The sequence below is a fragment of the Hetaerina americana genome, unplaced genomic scaffold (assembly GCF_022747635.1).
Source record: "Hetaerina americana unplaced genomic scaffold, ioHetAmer1.1.p SCAF_12, whole genome shotgun sequence".
In the NCBI taxonomy this organism is placed as follows: Eukaryota; Metazoa; Arthropoda; class Insecta; order Odonata; family Calopterygidae; genus Hetaerina; species Hetaerina americana.
The window spans coordinates 18,625,211-18,644,140 of NW_027286292.1; the positions used below are offsets into that span (position 1 = coordinate 18,625,211).

At 36.2% G+C, this 18,930-nt stretch overlaps 2 protein-coding genes across 3 annotated transcripts in view; both read right to left on the reverse strand.

Annotated features, from left to right (window-relative positions):
• The window catches only part of LOC139685722 (FYVE, RhoGEF and PH domain-containing protein 2-like), a 97,107-nt gene extending 92,409 nt beyond the window's left edge, over positions 1-4,698 (reverse strand). The window contains exon 1 of the mRNA XM_071582755.1: positions 4,458-4,698. The gene's annotated coding sequence lies outside the window, so the exon portion shown is untranslated. The remainder of the gene's footprint in view (positions 1-4,457) is intronic.
• A 3,060-nt stretch (positions 4,699-7,758) lies between these two features.
• LOC139685724 (probable E3 ubiquitin-protein ligase makorin-1) overlaps positions 7,759-18,930 on the reverse strand; it is an 81,462-nt gene continuing 70,290 nt past the window's right edge. For both annotated transcript variants that reach the window (XM_071582757.1, XM_071582756.1), the window contains exons 9-10: positions 15,475-15,631; positions 7,759-12,533 (exon numbers count right to left, since the gene is read on the reverse strand). In XM_071582757.1, the coding sequence (XP_071438858.1) occupies positions 12,399-12,533; positions 15,475-15,631 (292 nt within the window). In that variant the 3' untranslated portion in view covers positions 7,759-12,398. The remainder of the gene's footprint in view (positions 12,534-15,474; positions 15,632-18,930) is intronic.

Here is an 18,930-nt window from a genome sequence, read left to right on the forward strand (position 1 = left end):
AGCAATAAAAAGACATCCAGGTTGGAGATGAAGTTCTTTTCACACAATCTCAGTATAGTAAGCCCTCGTAGCTTGGGCTTGCTCTTTTATTTCGGTGTTTGAGAAATCTGGTCGTCCTTACCACCAATAGCAATATTGTGAGTGCTCTGAGTAGGATAATATGGGAGAACATAGGAATTGAGAGAAATCCGGCGTCGGCGCAAGTTTTGACATCATCGAGCGGTGCCATGATATCACAATTGCTGTTGTCCCTTCCGAATTATGGGCATATAATATAATGATGCTAACACACAGCACAAAAATGGGGATCGGAAAACCAATGAAAAGTCTTGTTACCAAGAAAACGACAAGTCACCGAAGATATTGAACCCCACTGTGATTAATGAGTGCAGTTCTTCATTATGACCATCATGCACCGAACGTAACTATAATGATCTATGCTAATAAATCTCTCGAAAATGTATCTTTGCCAGCAGCCAAACAAATGCTTACTTAAAAGAAACAACCATTAAATTAAACCATTACTAACTTACAAGAAACAGCTTTGAAGTGATCTCTTGGAAGCCAAAGCATATATCACCACGAATAATAAATGCCTAATAGTCTCCTACAGAAGGTGACTATATTATTGATACAGGCGCACCTATTGCAGCAGCTTCCCAAAAATCTAATGCGCCGTTTTACTCCAATCTCATGCTAAGGCGGGTTATGAAATGATGCGAGCGGATTCTTCACGCAGAGGATGTACTTATATATTAAACATATGATCATGAATTTTTATTTACTGAAAAGCTCATATCGAGATTATTCAGAATCGAGCCCTATACGTAGTTATTTTCACGCAGACTAATTGAATATGTTAACACTCGAGATGCATAAAAAGAAGTATATCATTCAGTTGTCACACATACCGATTCAAATCTTAGGAAATTCGCTTCTTCATTTTAAATATTAATAATTAAATTGCACTATGCAAACAAATTAAGTTGAATGAATATTTAACCATTTATGATATATATATGTATATTTATTTATATATTTGTATCTTTATAAATAATAAAAAAAACAGATCTGCTCTTACACAGTTGGATGAATTCAAGTTAGCGTGGGGATCGAGATTGTACGGTGGCTAACATACAGACTCCCCACCGGGTAGGCCCAGGTTCGAATCCCGGAGGCGGCAGATATTTTTCAATGTTATCCCGATTCCTACTTGAGGTACTTTGTGAAGAGCACTTTGAGCGAGTGCGCCATCCATCGGATGGGACGTTAAACACAAACCCCTTCGCGCCTTTCACTATAAGTAGGCTAATTCCGGGGTTTTTACTCCACCCTTCCTTTCCCATCCATCCCTAATGGCGCATCCCTAAAAATATATTAATGACACCGTTATATTGGATTAAACTTGAGAAAAAGATCTAGCGGAACCGCCTAGAGGAGGCTAGTTTTTGTGAATTGAGGCAATTAATTCTACCTCACTACTGCCTACCGTCGCTTCCAATCACTATCTAATGTTTCCTTTCAGAAACACTGGCTTTCCTCTAACCAATCGTATACCCTATCGACTTCTTCTTCCCTATATTTTCTTCGTGGCATGCATACCTGAACAATGACCAACTTCGTCGGTTCCGCTTTTACTTCTACTAGAAATATTACATCCGTTACTTGCGCTATCTTAAGTACGCATATTCCGGCCTTTGTCTTCAATTGTTCAAATATTATTGCCATCCCTCGCTGGCTCTCTTCCCCTCAGTTGGTATAATACTCTGTATAAATATTACTCCAGTCATCCCCGTTATCCTTCCAACTCACCTAGCACAGACCTAAAACATCTATATTTCCTCTCTCGATCTCTTGCTTCATATTTACTAATTTTCCCAGTCATCTACATCGCCTTCACATTCCGATTCCCTTTATAACTGGTTCAATCCTCTTCTGTGTTGCTACCACTTTCTCTTTGCAAGGATTTCGTGAGATACGAATGCGGAAGCTTTGCCTCCCCCGCTACTGGGAACGACACCGCCGATTGGGCCAGGCCCCGTAGTTACCAGGGGTCATTTTCATATCTATGCTCATTATAGTAGAATGGGATAAATATTTGAGGTGGTTGCCCGTTGCCTTTATCATTAGTGGTTTTAGTGTAACACCATCACTGAAATTGCCTCGCCACTGGGTCAGGCTCTTTGCAGCTGCCTCACTGAGGAACAGGCACTGCTCAGACTAACTTTCGTACCGCTCTTACCCTTCGACCTATCTGGCATGGATGACCCTACCAGAGGAAAATATCATTTCTCCCATCAGCACAGCTCTAGGGGTCACCAGAATGCACAAAGGTTGTAGCCCATGGGGAGGGACTACATTTATGCATAGGTAACCATCAGCTTTCGGACTTCCTTCTAGACACACAGTAAATGGTAGCCCCCTGTCTTCGGACTCGGGCTTGATCTTAAAAATTTAACAAACGGTACCCGACTTGCGAAAACTAATCACCACTACGGCTCCAGCATATGTAGAATATTTATACTGGAGGTACACGTATTGTACTAAGAGAGCTCTTCCGTGGGATGAGCCCACCCGGCGCGCCGTAGATTGGAACACGTCCGTTCCACTACTACAGCATCCATGGCTTTAACTGAGGGATCACAAGTAGATTAGAGGATAATTTAGCCCTCATTTGCCAACCGGGATCCGTTTCAATCGACCCTCTTTGAAGATGTTTTATCCATTTTTCTGAATGCTAGGATGGGTGCCTGAAGTGACAAGTGTCAATTTTAATTAGAAATTAACAACAGATGTCATTGATTCGCTTCTCCTTCCGAATATATTTGACCCTTAGCATAATTGCGGCACACATTTTTCATCGTGTGAACACGGTAATGTTAGAAGTTATTATACATTATGACATTATACGCACCTACGAAAATTATTCACGAACTTCAAGCTATTAAAATTCAAAGTCAAAAATTGCTTCTCCCTGAAGATGACGCCTGAGCAGAAACTAATAGTATCGAATAAAAGTGTGTGGAAAATATCAAGCATTCTTCTTTAATTCAAGATGAATTCCCACGTAGACAAGCCTGATGCTATCGAGTGTATCCTTCAGTGCTCTTTACATTTTCCTTCGTCATATTGATACTCTAAAATTAGCATATGAAGAAACGTTATAATGCATACCTAAAATATTCAGACATAAATCTCAGTAATTACCCAATACAAGGCAACAGAACGACATCCTGGCTACTCGGTAATATATCTGAAGTTTTCCACGCAATTTAAAATAGTTATTATGATCAATTTTTAGAGGAAAACGTTATTTCACTGCTGCTACAGAAAAATATTTCTCAAATCACAATAAAAATTGTATTCTTCAACTTTCGCCTTCAATAAAAACCTATATAGCCTCAAAATTCGAAGCATCAAACTAAAACCAAAATTAAAATATGCCCATTTTCACAAAGAATAAAGTTTCAAATATAAACAGGGAATAATTAATGTTTACTGCCATGCCATTTAATGTTGAAATTACGTTTTTACGAGTCAAAAAAGTATATAAACATTGAAAACGCAAATATTCTCACCCATTTCAATAACCGTGAACAATAGTATTTTTGCTTTTCCTTTCATGTATCTAATATCTCATGAAATCTCTTTTATATTAATAGACACAAAAGTTAAACTTTCAACTACAATCCTGGCCTAGGATTCTCCTTGACACAAATAGACACGCGGGGACGTTAATCAAATCGAAATTGAGAGTACTAACATCTAATAAGCACATGAAGGTAATCGTTTATGTACAGATAAGATAGAATATAATCGAGTTGAAAAGCTGGCGTTACTTTTCCGGAAATCTTTGTCCAAGAAAGCAGACAATTAAGGCTAATGTGGTTTCTATTTCTGAACACAATATAATGCAAACATGAGACAAAAACAAGTACATTAGGACAACTCGGAACAGATGAACTGAAAGCCAGTGTTAAGGAAATTACTCATTCTATTCGCCGGTTCATATCATCCATGTATCCATGATTATGTATTTTAATCATAAGAAAAACGCATAGATACAGTTGCGAAACTGGGCAAACACACCAAACATATAAGGCTACACATTCAAATGTCATGCACAGAAGGAACAACAACGGTGGCCAGTCATTTTTATTTCCACATTAAAGAAGAATGTGCAGAAACAAGACAATACATATTAAGTTAACAATGCCACATAACGCAAGAGAACAAACAAAAAAGGAATACATGACAACTAAATATTGTCAGAATACAGCCGGCATTATACAGAGCCAAATAAAATTGAATAATATCAAACATTTGAATAGAATACGAACGCGGGTAAACTCTTTCCCGAGAGATATCAGGGGAAGCCAAAAAATGAAAAAAAACAGGACTTGAAACGGAAAATAATTTGATGTTGCATATAAAAAAGAGAGGGAAATAACTCCGACCTTAAAAATCCCACGGTGCAATCCCCGTATATTATCCTCGGCACGATATCTCCATCATATAAATAACAAATCCTGAGCGTTGCTGCACCAGAACTTTAACAGATGTAATTTCACCAAATTTTCTTCGCCATAAAACCAAATTTCACGGCCAGCATCTGCAGACACAACACGTTCGCCAGCATTCAATGCTGCCGAGCAGCGACAGTGACCCCCAGCGAAAACGAAAGCTACCGAATGATTTCAGAACTCTTGAGCCGGAGTAGCACGGAGAGCTCGATAACGTAGTGGGATGGGTCAACGAACACCGATATTCAGTTCAGAAAAGACCTACGAGATGACTCTCCTTCACAATCGCGCGAACGCCAACACGTATTTCAGTAGAACTATTTGAAGGGAAGTGCGAAATATGAATAATTTGATTTATTACCTAAAACTCTTCGAGAAATACGCAATTGCTGGAGTCCGCATGAGAAATTCATGGTGATTTCGCTAAGAAATGCAGATTTCGCGAAAAATTTCTATAAAACATTGTTACTCATTATAGTTGGCGGATTCACTACGCTATTATTTGGCATCGTGTTATTTAACGCAATTTATCAAAGCAATGATATTATTAAAAATTACTTTATTGTAGCAATCATTTTAGGAAAATTATTTGCTACAATCATTTTAGGAAAAATTAATTATTGTATCCAATGTGGATTTTTAAGTATAATATATGGCATAATATAAAATCAGTAATTATAATTTGGAAAAAACGCATCGCAATAATAATGACAAGCAAGAAATATGCCAAATATTACATACATTAAAAAAGTAAAATAAAACCTACAAAAGTGTTCATGAACGGCATGTATATGGGAAAGAGGTATCAATGGATATCAAATGAGAAAAATAACTCTTGGAAATGGAAAAACAATACAATAATAGATGTAAAAATAGTAGTAATAATATGTATGCATAAGTATGCATGCATATGCTTGTATGCATAAGAAAATCCGTGGCTATTGACGCATCTTGGTTCTAGCCCTGTGTCGCATCTCACAATTATTCTTCTCGGCGTGATTTTCCTTTCCGGTGAACTAAAATTTTAGTGATTTTCATTGTTTTTTAAACCGTGCCTTAATGTCTGCCTCACTAGCACAAACGAACCTGGTCCAAAACCCTGGCATTCTTTATTCGTGAATATTAATGTGAGTGGCTTTTGAGCTAAATGCTATGTTGTTTAATTAACCTAACCACGGTAAAATTCTAATTTCATTCTTCACAAACTACAATAAACTGATAACGTCGCAGAGCTATATTTCACCAAATATTAATTACTGATTTTTCTTCATTTGCCAAATAATAATTGCGCGCATTGATAATTCTGTAGATTATCATGTGCCATAAGGGATTTTTTGAACTACTTCAATTTACTAATTAGTTTAAAGTTGCTGATTGGTCAAATTTAGCCCACAAATTGCGGACATCGATGCACAGTGTATTGCTCGTAGGAAGCGTCGTCGTAATTAGTTGTTCTGCCGCGGGGTTCCCAATGGTTGGAATACATGTTCTCCATCTCTTGACCCATTCTTTTCATTACTTCCCATCTCCCCCAATCTTAATCATGCAGGAAACTAAAACGACAAAATATTCGTCGCGCACCTCGAAAGGGTTTGTTTGATCTCGTAGCCTTCACTTTTGAATTACAACAGCTCATACTTTTACAGTGTTCAACGTGGATCAAAATCAACTCATCTACTTAATTCTCATATCATTTTCATGTTGGTAGTAAGTGTTGAATGACGATGAAGGAAAAAGACGAGCACAGAGTTATGCGTTTGTCGATGTCATTCTGTCACATCCTCGGTAGCCCGATACTGTCAGATGGCATGAGCGACTTTAACAGAATGTCTAATGTTGTCATTTTACATACCTAATTGCTTCCTAAAGCCATTGTTAGGGAATGACCCCCCAAGTATGGATCGGGATAGCTCTGGAAATTTCCACCAACTCCGAACTCAGGCCGGGAAGCTTGTACAGTAGCCACCGCACCATCCCGGTCCAAGGTTGATTTGATCGGCGTGTGCGAAAATCTCTCAAGAGGATGGGGTCAGTTCAAACTGCCGCCAGATATTTTTTGGAAATGAGTTCCCACACACTGACTTAACCGAGAGTTTTCATCCGTATTTGAACCTAGGACATTCCGTTCAACAGCTAATCAGTCTTATCTACTCGCCCACCATTTCCGTTAAGGGATGATAATTTTAATATATTCTAGATTACCTGTGTCGGGCAACTTAATGAATTAATTTTAACTTCTATTGCACGTTTCGCTGTACAGCGAAAGCTTAGGATATCGGCAAAATGTACATAGGCGAAATAAAACGTACAATTGCCCATTAGAAATTAAAACGAAATATTTTACTGTGGAAATTTTGTATGTATTAGCCTACAATGCTCATAGAGTTCATATAAACTACTATGAATTACGAAATGCTGTTCAGTGTCCTTTCCTGTGTCACTGGCTGGGTTTCCGAGATATTTAAATACCTCACGGAGCAAATATAGTTCGACCTATCCGGGATTCGAGCCGTAGGTTTCCGGTCGACTACTAAACCAATTGCAATACTGGGTCGTACTACTATATGAATTTCTTAGGGCTTTAGAATAAAAGTATGGACGCCCTGGTGAATTATCGTACATGCTTCGGAAATTCTGCACACGAAATAAAGGCGCAGATGTTTACAAACCCAAAGTTTGTAGGTACAATAATAATTTCCTGCTTCCTATTAAGTTTTGATGCTCTCAGGATTTCACTAATTTAAGAGGAAAAATCTTATTTGCACAGAATATTTGTTTTAAATTAAATGAACCTTGATTAATTACAGAATGTGTTCACCTTTCCTGGTTTAATTATGATGATAAATCTGGCAGCTACTAGTTCTACCATACATGCCCATTCATAGAGCCTGGAATTTCTCCAGGATTTGTGGGTGATAATCCTTGGGTTTCACTAAATATTAATTTTATCATCGAGATATTCCGTCATCGCAAGATTCTCTTAACACAAGAATGAAATTAATTGTGAAAATTCTTCCATTTACTTTCTCTCCCCTTCTGAACAACTTTCCAAAAATGTGAACAATACACACCTACCTCAAATTAGAATGCCTGGAAATATAGCACAAAATTTCCACCTCACAAAACAAGCTCAGATATATAGAAAACTCCCAGAGCCTGAAATGACTGATATTATGTCATTCTGTTTTCACAAAATACAACAAGTGGAAAATGAAGAGCTTTATTTAGTTATATGATATTGTTTTACAGCCATATTTCACCCTTCAATTTATTCATCTAAAAAATTCCTGTGGCCTTCTATTCAGTTTTTTCTATTTCATAAACAAGATACAATTGGTAATAACTAATCACAATTCATACAGTTGAAAGAAAATTACTACAAACATACCACTTTATTACATACATTGCAAGGAAAACACTGGAAATCTTTTTCATACTGTTTAGAAAAATTGATTTCCTTCACAAATAAGACAAACATTCATACCTGTCCCAGGACATGGTGCTATGTACACAGTTCAATTTAAAATGCCATGCACTGTAAGCACAAACGACATTTCAATAATATTTTGACATAAATGGATCACAATAATTATCAAATCTCAAAAACTTACAATGATAGTTTTGGATTTAACAATAAGCAACATAAATTGCAAATTAAACAATTCAAATAATATGGTTACATTAAATTCACTGATAAACCGGACAAATTAACAATTGCTAATTATTGATTTACAGGAAAATATACAGTATAATTTCAACTTGTTAAAGAGCTAATCAGACCTGATTAAATAAGTCCCATCAAAATAAAATCATTTTCTCCAGCACATGATTTTAATGAGTGCCCTTTTCACAGAATCACAGATTAAGGACATATCACACAAAAATTAGTTTTGGTTAAAATGCATTTTGCTTCAATCAGTCTGACTGCATACACCCCAAAATTAGTTAGCGACCTTAATAATTATTACTTTGGTCTTCACATTCATGAAAAAGGTAACTTTTTATATTTTTCTGAATTCAAAAGATATGAACTAGAGGGGAATCAAATAATGTACCAGGGATTTTCTTACATAAAATGACTAAAACTAGCAGTCTGTAAATTGACTAACATTTTGCTTCAAGTATATGCTATGCTGGTGAAGATGTTACAACTTGCTCAACAAGATTGCTACTTTGCCATGATGCAACACACATGCCAATGGTAAAAGAGAAATTATTATGAAATGAGACTTACCATTGAATAATTTCCCTCCCTTCCCTTTCAAACTAGGTTCTTTTGTATTGTAGTACCAATTTAAGTACTTTGTCATCACCATTCTAAAACTGGAGGGTAAAGAAATAGATATGAAGAAAGAATTTAGAAAAATAACTCAGCTGAAAGAGTGTAAAAGGTCTTCACCAAGAGTGCTACGTACGAAGGTATATGGTGCGAGTCAAAACCAAACTAGGCTAATGAAAATGTAAAAATTGTATACTTTGGGAAATTACAATCTTGGTTTTGATGAACCTCACATAAAGCTGTTACAGGTAGAGAAATGATGCATTACTATAAGGAAAACACCAGGTTCAAAATAAAGTCTCAATTGACTATGGAATGAAAAAAGCTACTGCAGTGCTACATGGGAAGGCCCAGAAGTACCCAGCCTGACCACGAGATGGCGGTAGTCGATTGAAAAATATCACTGTATAAGAAGTATGCAATCTATAAAGCATATGTTTCAAGTTTGAAGATGCCTTGTTGTTTAGTATTTGTTTGGCAGCCATCAATTTTGAACGTTTTCAGTGAATTTGTGAAAATTAGCCATCATTATGTGATACAATACTTTTGTTTGAAAGGCCTCAGCCCAACCACCATAAAAGCTGAACTGGATTCTACTCCGAGTGAGTCTGCTCCTGTGTTTACAACAGTAACATATTGGGTAGCAGAGTTTACAAGAGGCTATACGAGCTGTCAAGACTAGCATTGCATTGGTCAACCAAATGAGGTAATGACTCCAGAAACTGTGAAGAAAATCCACAAAGTGATACTGCATGACCGTCGACTGAAAGTGCATGAGTTAACAGACATAAAAGGCATTTCAATACGTGCGGTACATCGCATATTAACTGAAAATTTGGACACCAGAAAGCTGTGTGCAAAATGGCTGCCATGTTTGCTCACCCTCGAGCAAAGCCAGTGTCGTGAAGATGTTTCAATTGAGTGTATACCAAAGTTTCGCAGCAACAAAGTGGAATTTTGGTGCAGTTTCATGAACATGGGTCCATTACTTCACACCCAAGACAAAAGAGCAATCAAAACAATGGATTCAAAAGAGAGAACCGGCTCCAAAGAAGGCAAAGACTGTTTCATCTCCAGGCAAAGTCATGGCTTCCGTTTTTTGGGATGCGCGTGAGGTAATTTTTATAGACTACCTAGAAAACGGAAAAACCATCAACGGTGGGTATTATGCAAACTATTGCAATGTTTGAGCGAAGAAATCAAGCAAAAGCGGCCACATTAGGCTAAGAAGAAAATGTTTCATCAAGACAATGCACCAGCTCACAAATCTGTTATTTCAATGCCCAAAATTCATGAATTAAAGTTTGAATTGCTACCTCATGCACCCTATTTGCCAGATTTAGCCCCCTCGGATTATTTTCTGATCGCAACGTTGAAAAAATGGCTCGGTGGTCAAAGATTTTCCAACCGTGAAGAAGTGATTTCGGCAGTTAATGGCTATTTTGAGGAGCAAGACAGTTCTTATTATAAAAAGGGTATTGAACTTATTTAACATCACTGGGAAAGGTATATAGAGCTGAAAGGAGATTATATTGAAAAATAAATACATTATTTCCAAAATTTTTGTGTTTTCTTTGTTGGGTGGGGTACTTCTGGGACCACCCTCGTACTTCAAAAAAGTGAATCTCCTATGGATTATGCACATTACGCATTGAGATTCATACAAAATAAAATATGGGATATTTCATTAGAAACAGTTCTTAATATCTATCCAATATCATAAAAAACATAGGTTTATGCACTAGGTAATCAAATTAAAAGAACCTTGGCCCAGAATATTTTTCATTGTGCTGAAATTCTGGGTCACTCTTAGAAGAATAGGATTTATTTGTGAAAATAACGGAGTAACAAAATGCAATACAACAGGGCAGTTTCACAAGTAGCTGTACTAAATTTCCAAACATGATACTATCACATTACTATTTGTAGGAGTTGAACAAACAGTTGATTTCACAGAAATAAAACTTTTCCTATGGTGATTGGAGACTGCATTGTACCATGAAACATGTAACTACACTTACGTGATTAGTTCGCCCCTAGACCACCACTTAAGAAGTATGCCAGGTAAATAAATAATGGGAAGATTAAAATTCAACATGAAACACCGCAGGTACAGGTATATAGCCATTTAATAAAAAAATGCATTTATGTATAGGCAGATAAGAAATTAATACCATTTAGAAAATTAGTACCACAATAGAAATGTTTTAAACATGCTGGCATACATTTTGGTAAATTAAAAAACATTCTATCAATGAAATAAACGTACAATACATTCTTTAACAACTTTCTTTACCTATATTGTACACACATCTCCAAAATAAATGGAATTTCCATTGATTCCAATTAATTATTTAAAATTGCACTCTTAAGTGCTGCACATTCCATTTCATACATGTAATTAAACAATTTCATTTCTTCATCTATAAAGATGAGTTAGTAAATCACATTTGAAGGGTGCTTGCAAACACTTTCATGGTGTTCTTGCTGTTAAAGCTTTATGCTGCTGTTATTACCTCATGAGCAGCCTCCTCTCTTAAATGTGATCCTCATCACATGACCAGATGTTTGCAAATTTATGGAAGTAGCTTGCTTAATATCCAAAAACAAAATTTCCTCTACAAAACAAACACCACTACATTTTCAATTTCAGTACATTAACCACCTACATAATTTAACTGGAATCTATCCAGAGCAATAATCAGTTGTAATATTCAATTCCCTTGAATGTATCATTTAAAAACTAATGTGGCATATTAAGACATTGAATTATTCATTAACGATCCATCTTTACTGACCACCAACATTTTTTTTTCCTGAAGGCAGTGACCTCTTTCAAATAACAGCAAGTATACCATTGACATACAAAAATGGAATTCAGTGTGAAACACTACAATTCTAGATAATATTTCGGGGTCATTAAATTTTATGCCATATGGTGAAAAGCAAGTGCTAGAATGAAATTTTAAGTAGGTGACCCAAAAAACAACAATTACATTGGAGTTTAGAATTTGCTTTTAGATACAACCATCAAGAACTTTGAGCTAACATAACACATCTAAATGAATTAATTAAACATATATTTGGTATATGAATTACTTAATATTCCACCAAAAGCAGTAAATGGAAGCCAAAAAGCTTGCAACAGCATTTCAGAAAACTGACTGGCAAGAAAGTGTGTCACAAAGATTTTTGAAAAAACCACCACTTTAATGAACGACAGAGTCCACATGTAACATGAAAATAAATTATTTTATCCAATAAGCAGCTTCTACTGGCTAGTAATGTCACACACATCTATTTGATTTGATGCATGCTGTAGGGACCAAGACTTTTCTCTCTTTTGATTTGAGGTCTACACTTAAAACAAGTTTATTAAGCTGCATGTGCAGTAGCACTTTCAATAAAATGTTTTAAGAGTACTTCAAACAGGACCTTTTCAAAGGTTTTACCTCATTTTCAATTATAGATTTTCTCATTTCATGCTTCTTATACAGGGCAATAAAAGATAGCAGAAAATAGCAGGTGTTTTTGTGGTAGTAATTACTTCCCCTCTGATTTGGCAATTTTTACTGATCATCATCAGAGAGTGTTAATCAGAGAAAAAAATCATATTCAGACCAATCAGAATCTTCTGAATCAGGGAAGAAGGTGAAAATATCATCAAATTCATCAATCTGGAACTGCCAATGGCCCTCTCCGATTTCAAAGAAATCCCTAAGGAAAACTTCCTGAAAAAAAGTCAACAACCATTAATGGTACAGGTCAGACAAAAAGGACCAATAAACGATAATGTTTGTTAAAATTTTCATAATTTCTTGTTATTAAATTTAAAAATTTTCGATAAAAATTGCATGTGATTCATATGGCACCACTCTTCTAATGGAATTTCTCCATTGTATAAGTAACAGAAATACAACAATTTCACAATTAGCATTTATCAACAATCATGATTTTGCCACTGTGTGGCATCATCAGGTCTTGCCAAATATTTGTGAAACCATGGTCATGAAACAATCATGCTAACCTAAAAATCTAGTCCAAAGCCATAAGACCAGGAGAAAAGAGAAAAAAACCATTGAGCATTTCTCCTGATTTTAAGCTCAAAATATTGTCCTCCTGAAAAACTTTTGAGCAAAAGTCTAATGTATAATTATGAGAATGATCTGAAAAGTTCTCGGCCTAATGATGAAAATGACAATTTTTCTACTTAAAAGTTTCATTTTTCAACAGAATCACTTTCAATATCACTATATTTCATCCAGCAGTGTTCCAATGTCACTATCCCACCCCTGGAGTTTTCTTACAGTGTTGCTAAGTGCTCCTCTACAGCCACAATTGCTAGATTGGATGAAAAATGTCGACCAGTGAGGAAACTTTCGAGTTTTTGGAAGAAGTGGAAATCTTAGATAGCCATATCCATGAAATAGGGTGGATTTTCCAGCTCTTTATAGTGCAAACCCCTCAATTTTCCCATCACAAAAACATTTTTGTGGGCAGGGGCATGGTTCTAACGGAAAATGGTTTTTTTCCTCTGCTAGCGAGGCCTGCCCCCATGAATGAATGCATCCAGTTTCATTAGAAGATTAGACTAGTACTGCCCAGTTATTGTTTTAACTTTTCAAAGATAGTCAATCAACAGAATTCCTTTCGTATTTAAAAAAAACCGACACCATGACCTTTCCCACACATGGCACGGTCTTTGCGTTCTTCAGTGATGAAGAAACAGCCTCTATTGACTACATGGACTTCTGTTTCGATGCTGGAGTGTAATGATACAACAGAATAGTCTGATGGCAGCATTCTTCAATTAAAGTTGGGTAATGTGTTCCCCCATGCATTGAAAAGTAATCCTCAGAAGTTCAGCCATTTTAGACCATCAGTTGTTTGAAAATCATTTGAGTGAGTTGCTGTAAGGGTTTTAGTGAACATGGAATAAACTGAGTATCGAGCTATCATTAAATATTTGTTTTAAAAAGGTAATATGCTTATGCAATCAAATACGAGTGGAATATTGTGTATGTGCACTCTGCAACATCATTTACGGTGGTGACATTTTGTGCAGCTGAATTTAAATGTTGCCATTCCAGCTCAGCTGATGATGAGTGTTTGGGACGACCATAAACTACAACAACCAGTAACATCAAACAAGTTTATCAAATGGTACTGGATGACTATCGAATTAAGGTAACAGAGACTATGGGTGTACTGAAAGAATGCATTTGACCAAAGTATTGGACATGCATATGCTGCCCATGTGATGGTGCCATGTTTGCTCTCTTTGAACCAAATATACATTTGAATGAGAATTTCCAAGGCCCTGTTGGAGCAGTTTTTGAGTCAATATATGACTGTAAATGAAACTTGGGCCCATCACTACACTCCTGAGATGAAAAAAAAGAAAACAGAGGACTGCAAAGGGTGAACCTGCTCCAAAAAAGGTGAAGAGGGTTCCATCAGGAAAGAGATAACAATGTTTTTTAGGGAAAGTCACGGGATTGTTCTTTGATTGTTTTCAAGAAGGTAAAACTATAATGGGAGAGTAATTAGCACCATTACTGGACAAGCTGAAGGCAGGAATTAAAATAAGCAACCACCATTGAAGAGAGAAAAGTGCTTTTTCACCGGGACAACAGACCTGCTCACACTTCAGGGGTTGCCATAACTAAAATTCACAAATTGCACTTCATATTGGTTGACCACTATCATATTCACTAGATCTGGCACCCAGTGACTTTTTCCTGTTTCTTAACCTTTAAGTTTCACTTGGAGGATAGACATTTTCATTGGTTGAGGAGGTTTTTGCAAATGCAAATACCTATTTTGCAAAGAAAGACGTGAACTATTATTTGGGTGAATAAGTTACAGAGCATTAGAGCATAAAGAGCTGGAAAAAGTGTATTGACTTAAAAAAACACTTGAAAAATAAAAAATGTGGTAAAATAAAAATAAAATAAAGAAAAAATGTCTCCTTCATTTCTTAGATGGGAAACTTCTCCAACTACCCACATATTAGCCATTTCACACAACTTCATACGCCGATCTTCTAAAATCATATCATCTAATCTCCTATCCAAAATCATATCACTTTTTTGGTGATTTACATTTCTGGTGTGGTAGAACTTTTCACGTGTCCTTCACGTGGATCACCTTGAAGGCTTTCACGGCCATGGTTAAACTTGGTTGCCAATTTATTCATGGCAAAAAATAAAGGAAAACACGCACCACAATCGATTCAAACAACTGCCTACAGCAAACTACAGGATGAAATGGCTTGCAATTTCACGCAGCATCTATTCACAATTGTGCCAGCATGAGAGAAAAACGCCATGCAAGTAGATACCATTTATGGGCTAGGCTGAGAATTTTTCAGACCACCCTCATATACTACAAAAATACTTTCGAGCTTCATTCAAAATTTTAATAACATAAAACAAAATAATAAGGAAAATCTATCAGTATGATAATACCCACCACAGAGGATAATCATATATGGTGGAAAAATTCTTTAAAGCAAATACCAGACAATTTTATGTCAAAATTTTCCTTAACCTGATGCATAGAAATCATATCTTTTAAACTCATTCAAAGGACTTTTCCTAACTAATATCAATGGTGCATGCATCAATGCCAACAGTAACTGTAATAAGAAAAACAACAAAATTGACGCACTTGTACTTCCACATCTCCTTCTGCATTCTGTCTTCTATGTCGAACAGGTGGTCCAACATCTGCTTTTGTACCATCAGGGTATGCATGCAAGTAAAAACACTTGTTGCCAAAGGGGCAAGTCCCACGGCCCCTCCGGAAATACTTGCAGTCTTTGGAACTATAAAGGGATTTAAATAGGTTAATACAAAATGTGCTACAATGAAATTCTTTTTCAATAATGAGTACAGTATTGCTATTATTAACTCTGACATCATGTAAAAATTTCGGTTTAGTAGTAACCATTAAAGATTGTGATCACTATTAAAAGAAAAATATATAAAAATACAAAATGGACTAAACGTTGTTCATTTAATACATACAGCATGCAAACTTTTAGTAAATACTTCCAGTGGAAATGTATACGTTCTAATGACCATGGTAAGAGAAGCTGAGTATATTTCTCACGAGCAGCTTTAAAAAAATGAATAAATGAGCATTAATTTTCCTATTTAATAACGACAATAAAAAGTGAAAAACAACTTGCAATTAAAAAAAGTCCTCAGTGAGGTGAGCTAAACTTGTACAAGGTCATATTCTGAAATTCACTGAAATTTAAGTCATTAATAATAATGCCAGAATAATGATTTTGTTTCCCCAAAAAAATAGTGCCTGCCTGACACAGTTCAGCAGGGAAGGCTAACAATAATAGCACTTGCAGAATTAGCAATGAATTTTTCAAAGGGATCAAACTGTAAAAATTTATGATTATACATACAGCACAGTAAAAAGTAAATAGACCCATCCATGAGCAGAAATGAGGACAATACTCAAAATGTGTGTGACGTGCTGAACTCAGACTAGCAGTTAAGTTTGCAATCACAACCCACATAGATATTGATAAATTGACTAGGCACAACATAATTAGAAGGATTTTCACACAAGAAATATATGTGCTAAGCTTGTACCAAATGTTTTGACATACGACCAGACATAAAACTATGTGCTTGCTTGCAAAGATACTTTGCTGCACATTCAAAGAGAACCTAAGCTTTTGGACAATGTGATAACCCCTGACGAAACATGGGTTTTTTAGTAAGACCTCAATACCAAATACTTAGTAAAAAATGGCACACATCAACATCCCCTAAACAAAATTAGGGTCGAATGAGGAGATCGAAGGACAAAGACATGTTCACTGTCTTCTTTGATGACAAGGCAAAATATGATGCCAAATTGTACATGAGGGACAAACAGTTGTAGGTACTCTCTACGTGGAAGTGCTAAAAACATTGAAGGGGAAGTTTAACCGAGTGAGGCCAGGCATTGCCACTAATTGGAAGCTGCATCATGACAAGGTACACCTGTTTTGTGCCAACAACTACCTGGCCTGGAACAGCATTTCAACTCTTCCCCCGGCCCTTACAGTCCTGATGTGGCCAAGTTGAATTTTTCCTGTTTCCCCATGAAAAGACAGCCCTCAATGGACACCGCCATGGGACAGTAGCAGGGGTCAACGTGGCTTCGATGCGTTGCTTGAAGGACATTCCAGAAAAGGACTTCCAGGTCACCTTCCAAGCATGGAAAACTCGGCAGAAGTGTGTTGACAACCAAAGGTCCTATTTTGAAGAATTTTAATGGTATGTAGTGTGATATCTTCAATAAATATTTTTTCCCGAATTTGGTTTTATTACTTTTAAGACAAACCATGTAAGTATTGATGCATAGAAACACAATACATAAGAACATAAACACAGTCTCAACTTGAAGGTCGATTTGGTATGCGATACTTGAGTTCAGACAATACTAAGCATGATGACATGTAAAATCCACACATCAGGGTATGGGAGTCAGTTCCTTTCCCTGTGCCAGCTGTTGCTTCCCTGCAAGATCAGGTACTCAAAAAATTACACAGCTTAGGCAAGGCTGAGAGTGCCCAGAGAGGTCTGGGAATCGAATCCAGCCCGACAAACAGTAGTCCAATGATCCATGGATTACCATGTCCCCATACATGTACACTAAAGCCCCTTATTTCAGCTTTTCTAAGGAACCCAGAGAAATTCTGAATTGCAGGAAAAGGAAAATTTTCACTTTTATCATTATCTAGGCTGTGTCCACTGAAAACCCTACCTTTACCGGTTGACTACCAATAATAATAACAACCATAACTGTATAACTATATGCCTATGTCAGCAATTTGAGGCATACCTTCGATTTCACTGATCCGCAACTTCTAACTCATAAATTAGCCAAGTTAATGAAGAAATTCCATAGCACATGCCAAATTTGCAACATCATTGCATGGCATTATTATTTGACAAACCTTTTATTTTGCATTATTTAACAAAATGCAGCTCCAAAATTCAATCATTTCATATTTTTGTGGAATAAATTTTGAATTCAAATATTGTTTGATTAATTTGAATAGCATTTTACACAAAACTACATTTGCTTACACTATAATTTAAGGCTGAAGATAGCAACAAGCTTGGCTTGGCAATGAGGCTTGCCTAAATAGCTCAGAAACAACAGAGAAATTCATCAGGGTAACAACACAGCTCACTTCCCTCGACAAATGGTATTATCGTGGAGGACTTATATCTTGTGAAAAAATTAGGAAGATGAGGAAAAATAAGTTAGTAGGGCCTGATAATATATCAATTGAAATTCTTAAACTAGGTGATATCGTAATACCAGAGTCATTTATTCAATGTAACTTTAAATAATAATGCCTTGTCTAATGATTGGAAAAAGGCAAATTACACCAATTTTCAAGAAAGGGGATAAAACAATAGCCAAGAATAATAGACCGGTAAGCATGGCATCAGTTGTTAGCAAAATAATGGAAAAAAGAATCCCAGACTACATTTGGGAATGGTGGACAAGAGATAGATGGCTATTCAAACACCATCATGGGTTTAGAATGATATACTCATGTGAACCGCAGCTTTTGGGATTAAGGCAATATATCGACGACATGTGTAGATGAACGAGAGGATGTTGGTGCAGTAATCATTGATTTTTTGGCAGCTTTCGATCGAGTGCCTCACGATAAATTATTGCTAAAGTTGGAGTCATTACCATTAGATTTGAGGTTTAAACAATGGATAAAAAATTCTCTGACAGGCAGAATTCAAAAAGTAAATATAAGGGATGCATTTTCAAAATAGGCAAATATTATAGCAGGAGTTCCACAAGGTAGTGTTCAAGGGCCATTACTCTTCCTAATTTACGTAAACGATCTACCAAACAATTTTCATTTCCAATTAAGACTCTTTGCTGATGATTGCATTATAAACAGATGGGTAGAGCATGTAAATGTCATACTACAAAAATAACATTGAATTGCAAGTGACATTGTAATATTACAAAATGACATCCATCGCCTTGGTGACAGGGTTACAAATAATAATAAGGGCATTAATGTCAGTAAGAGTAAGAATATAAATTTTTCAAATAAAAAGAATGCACAAAAGGATA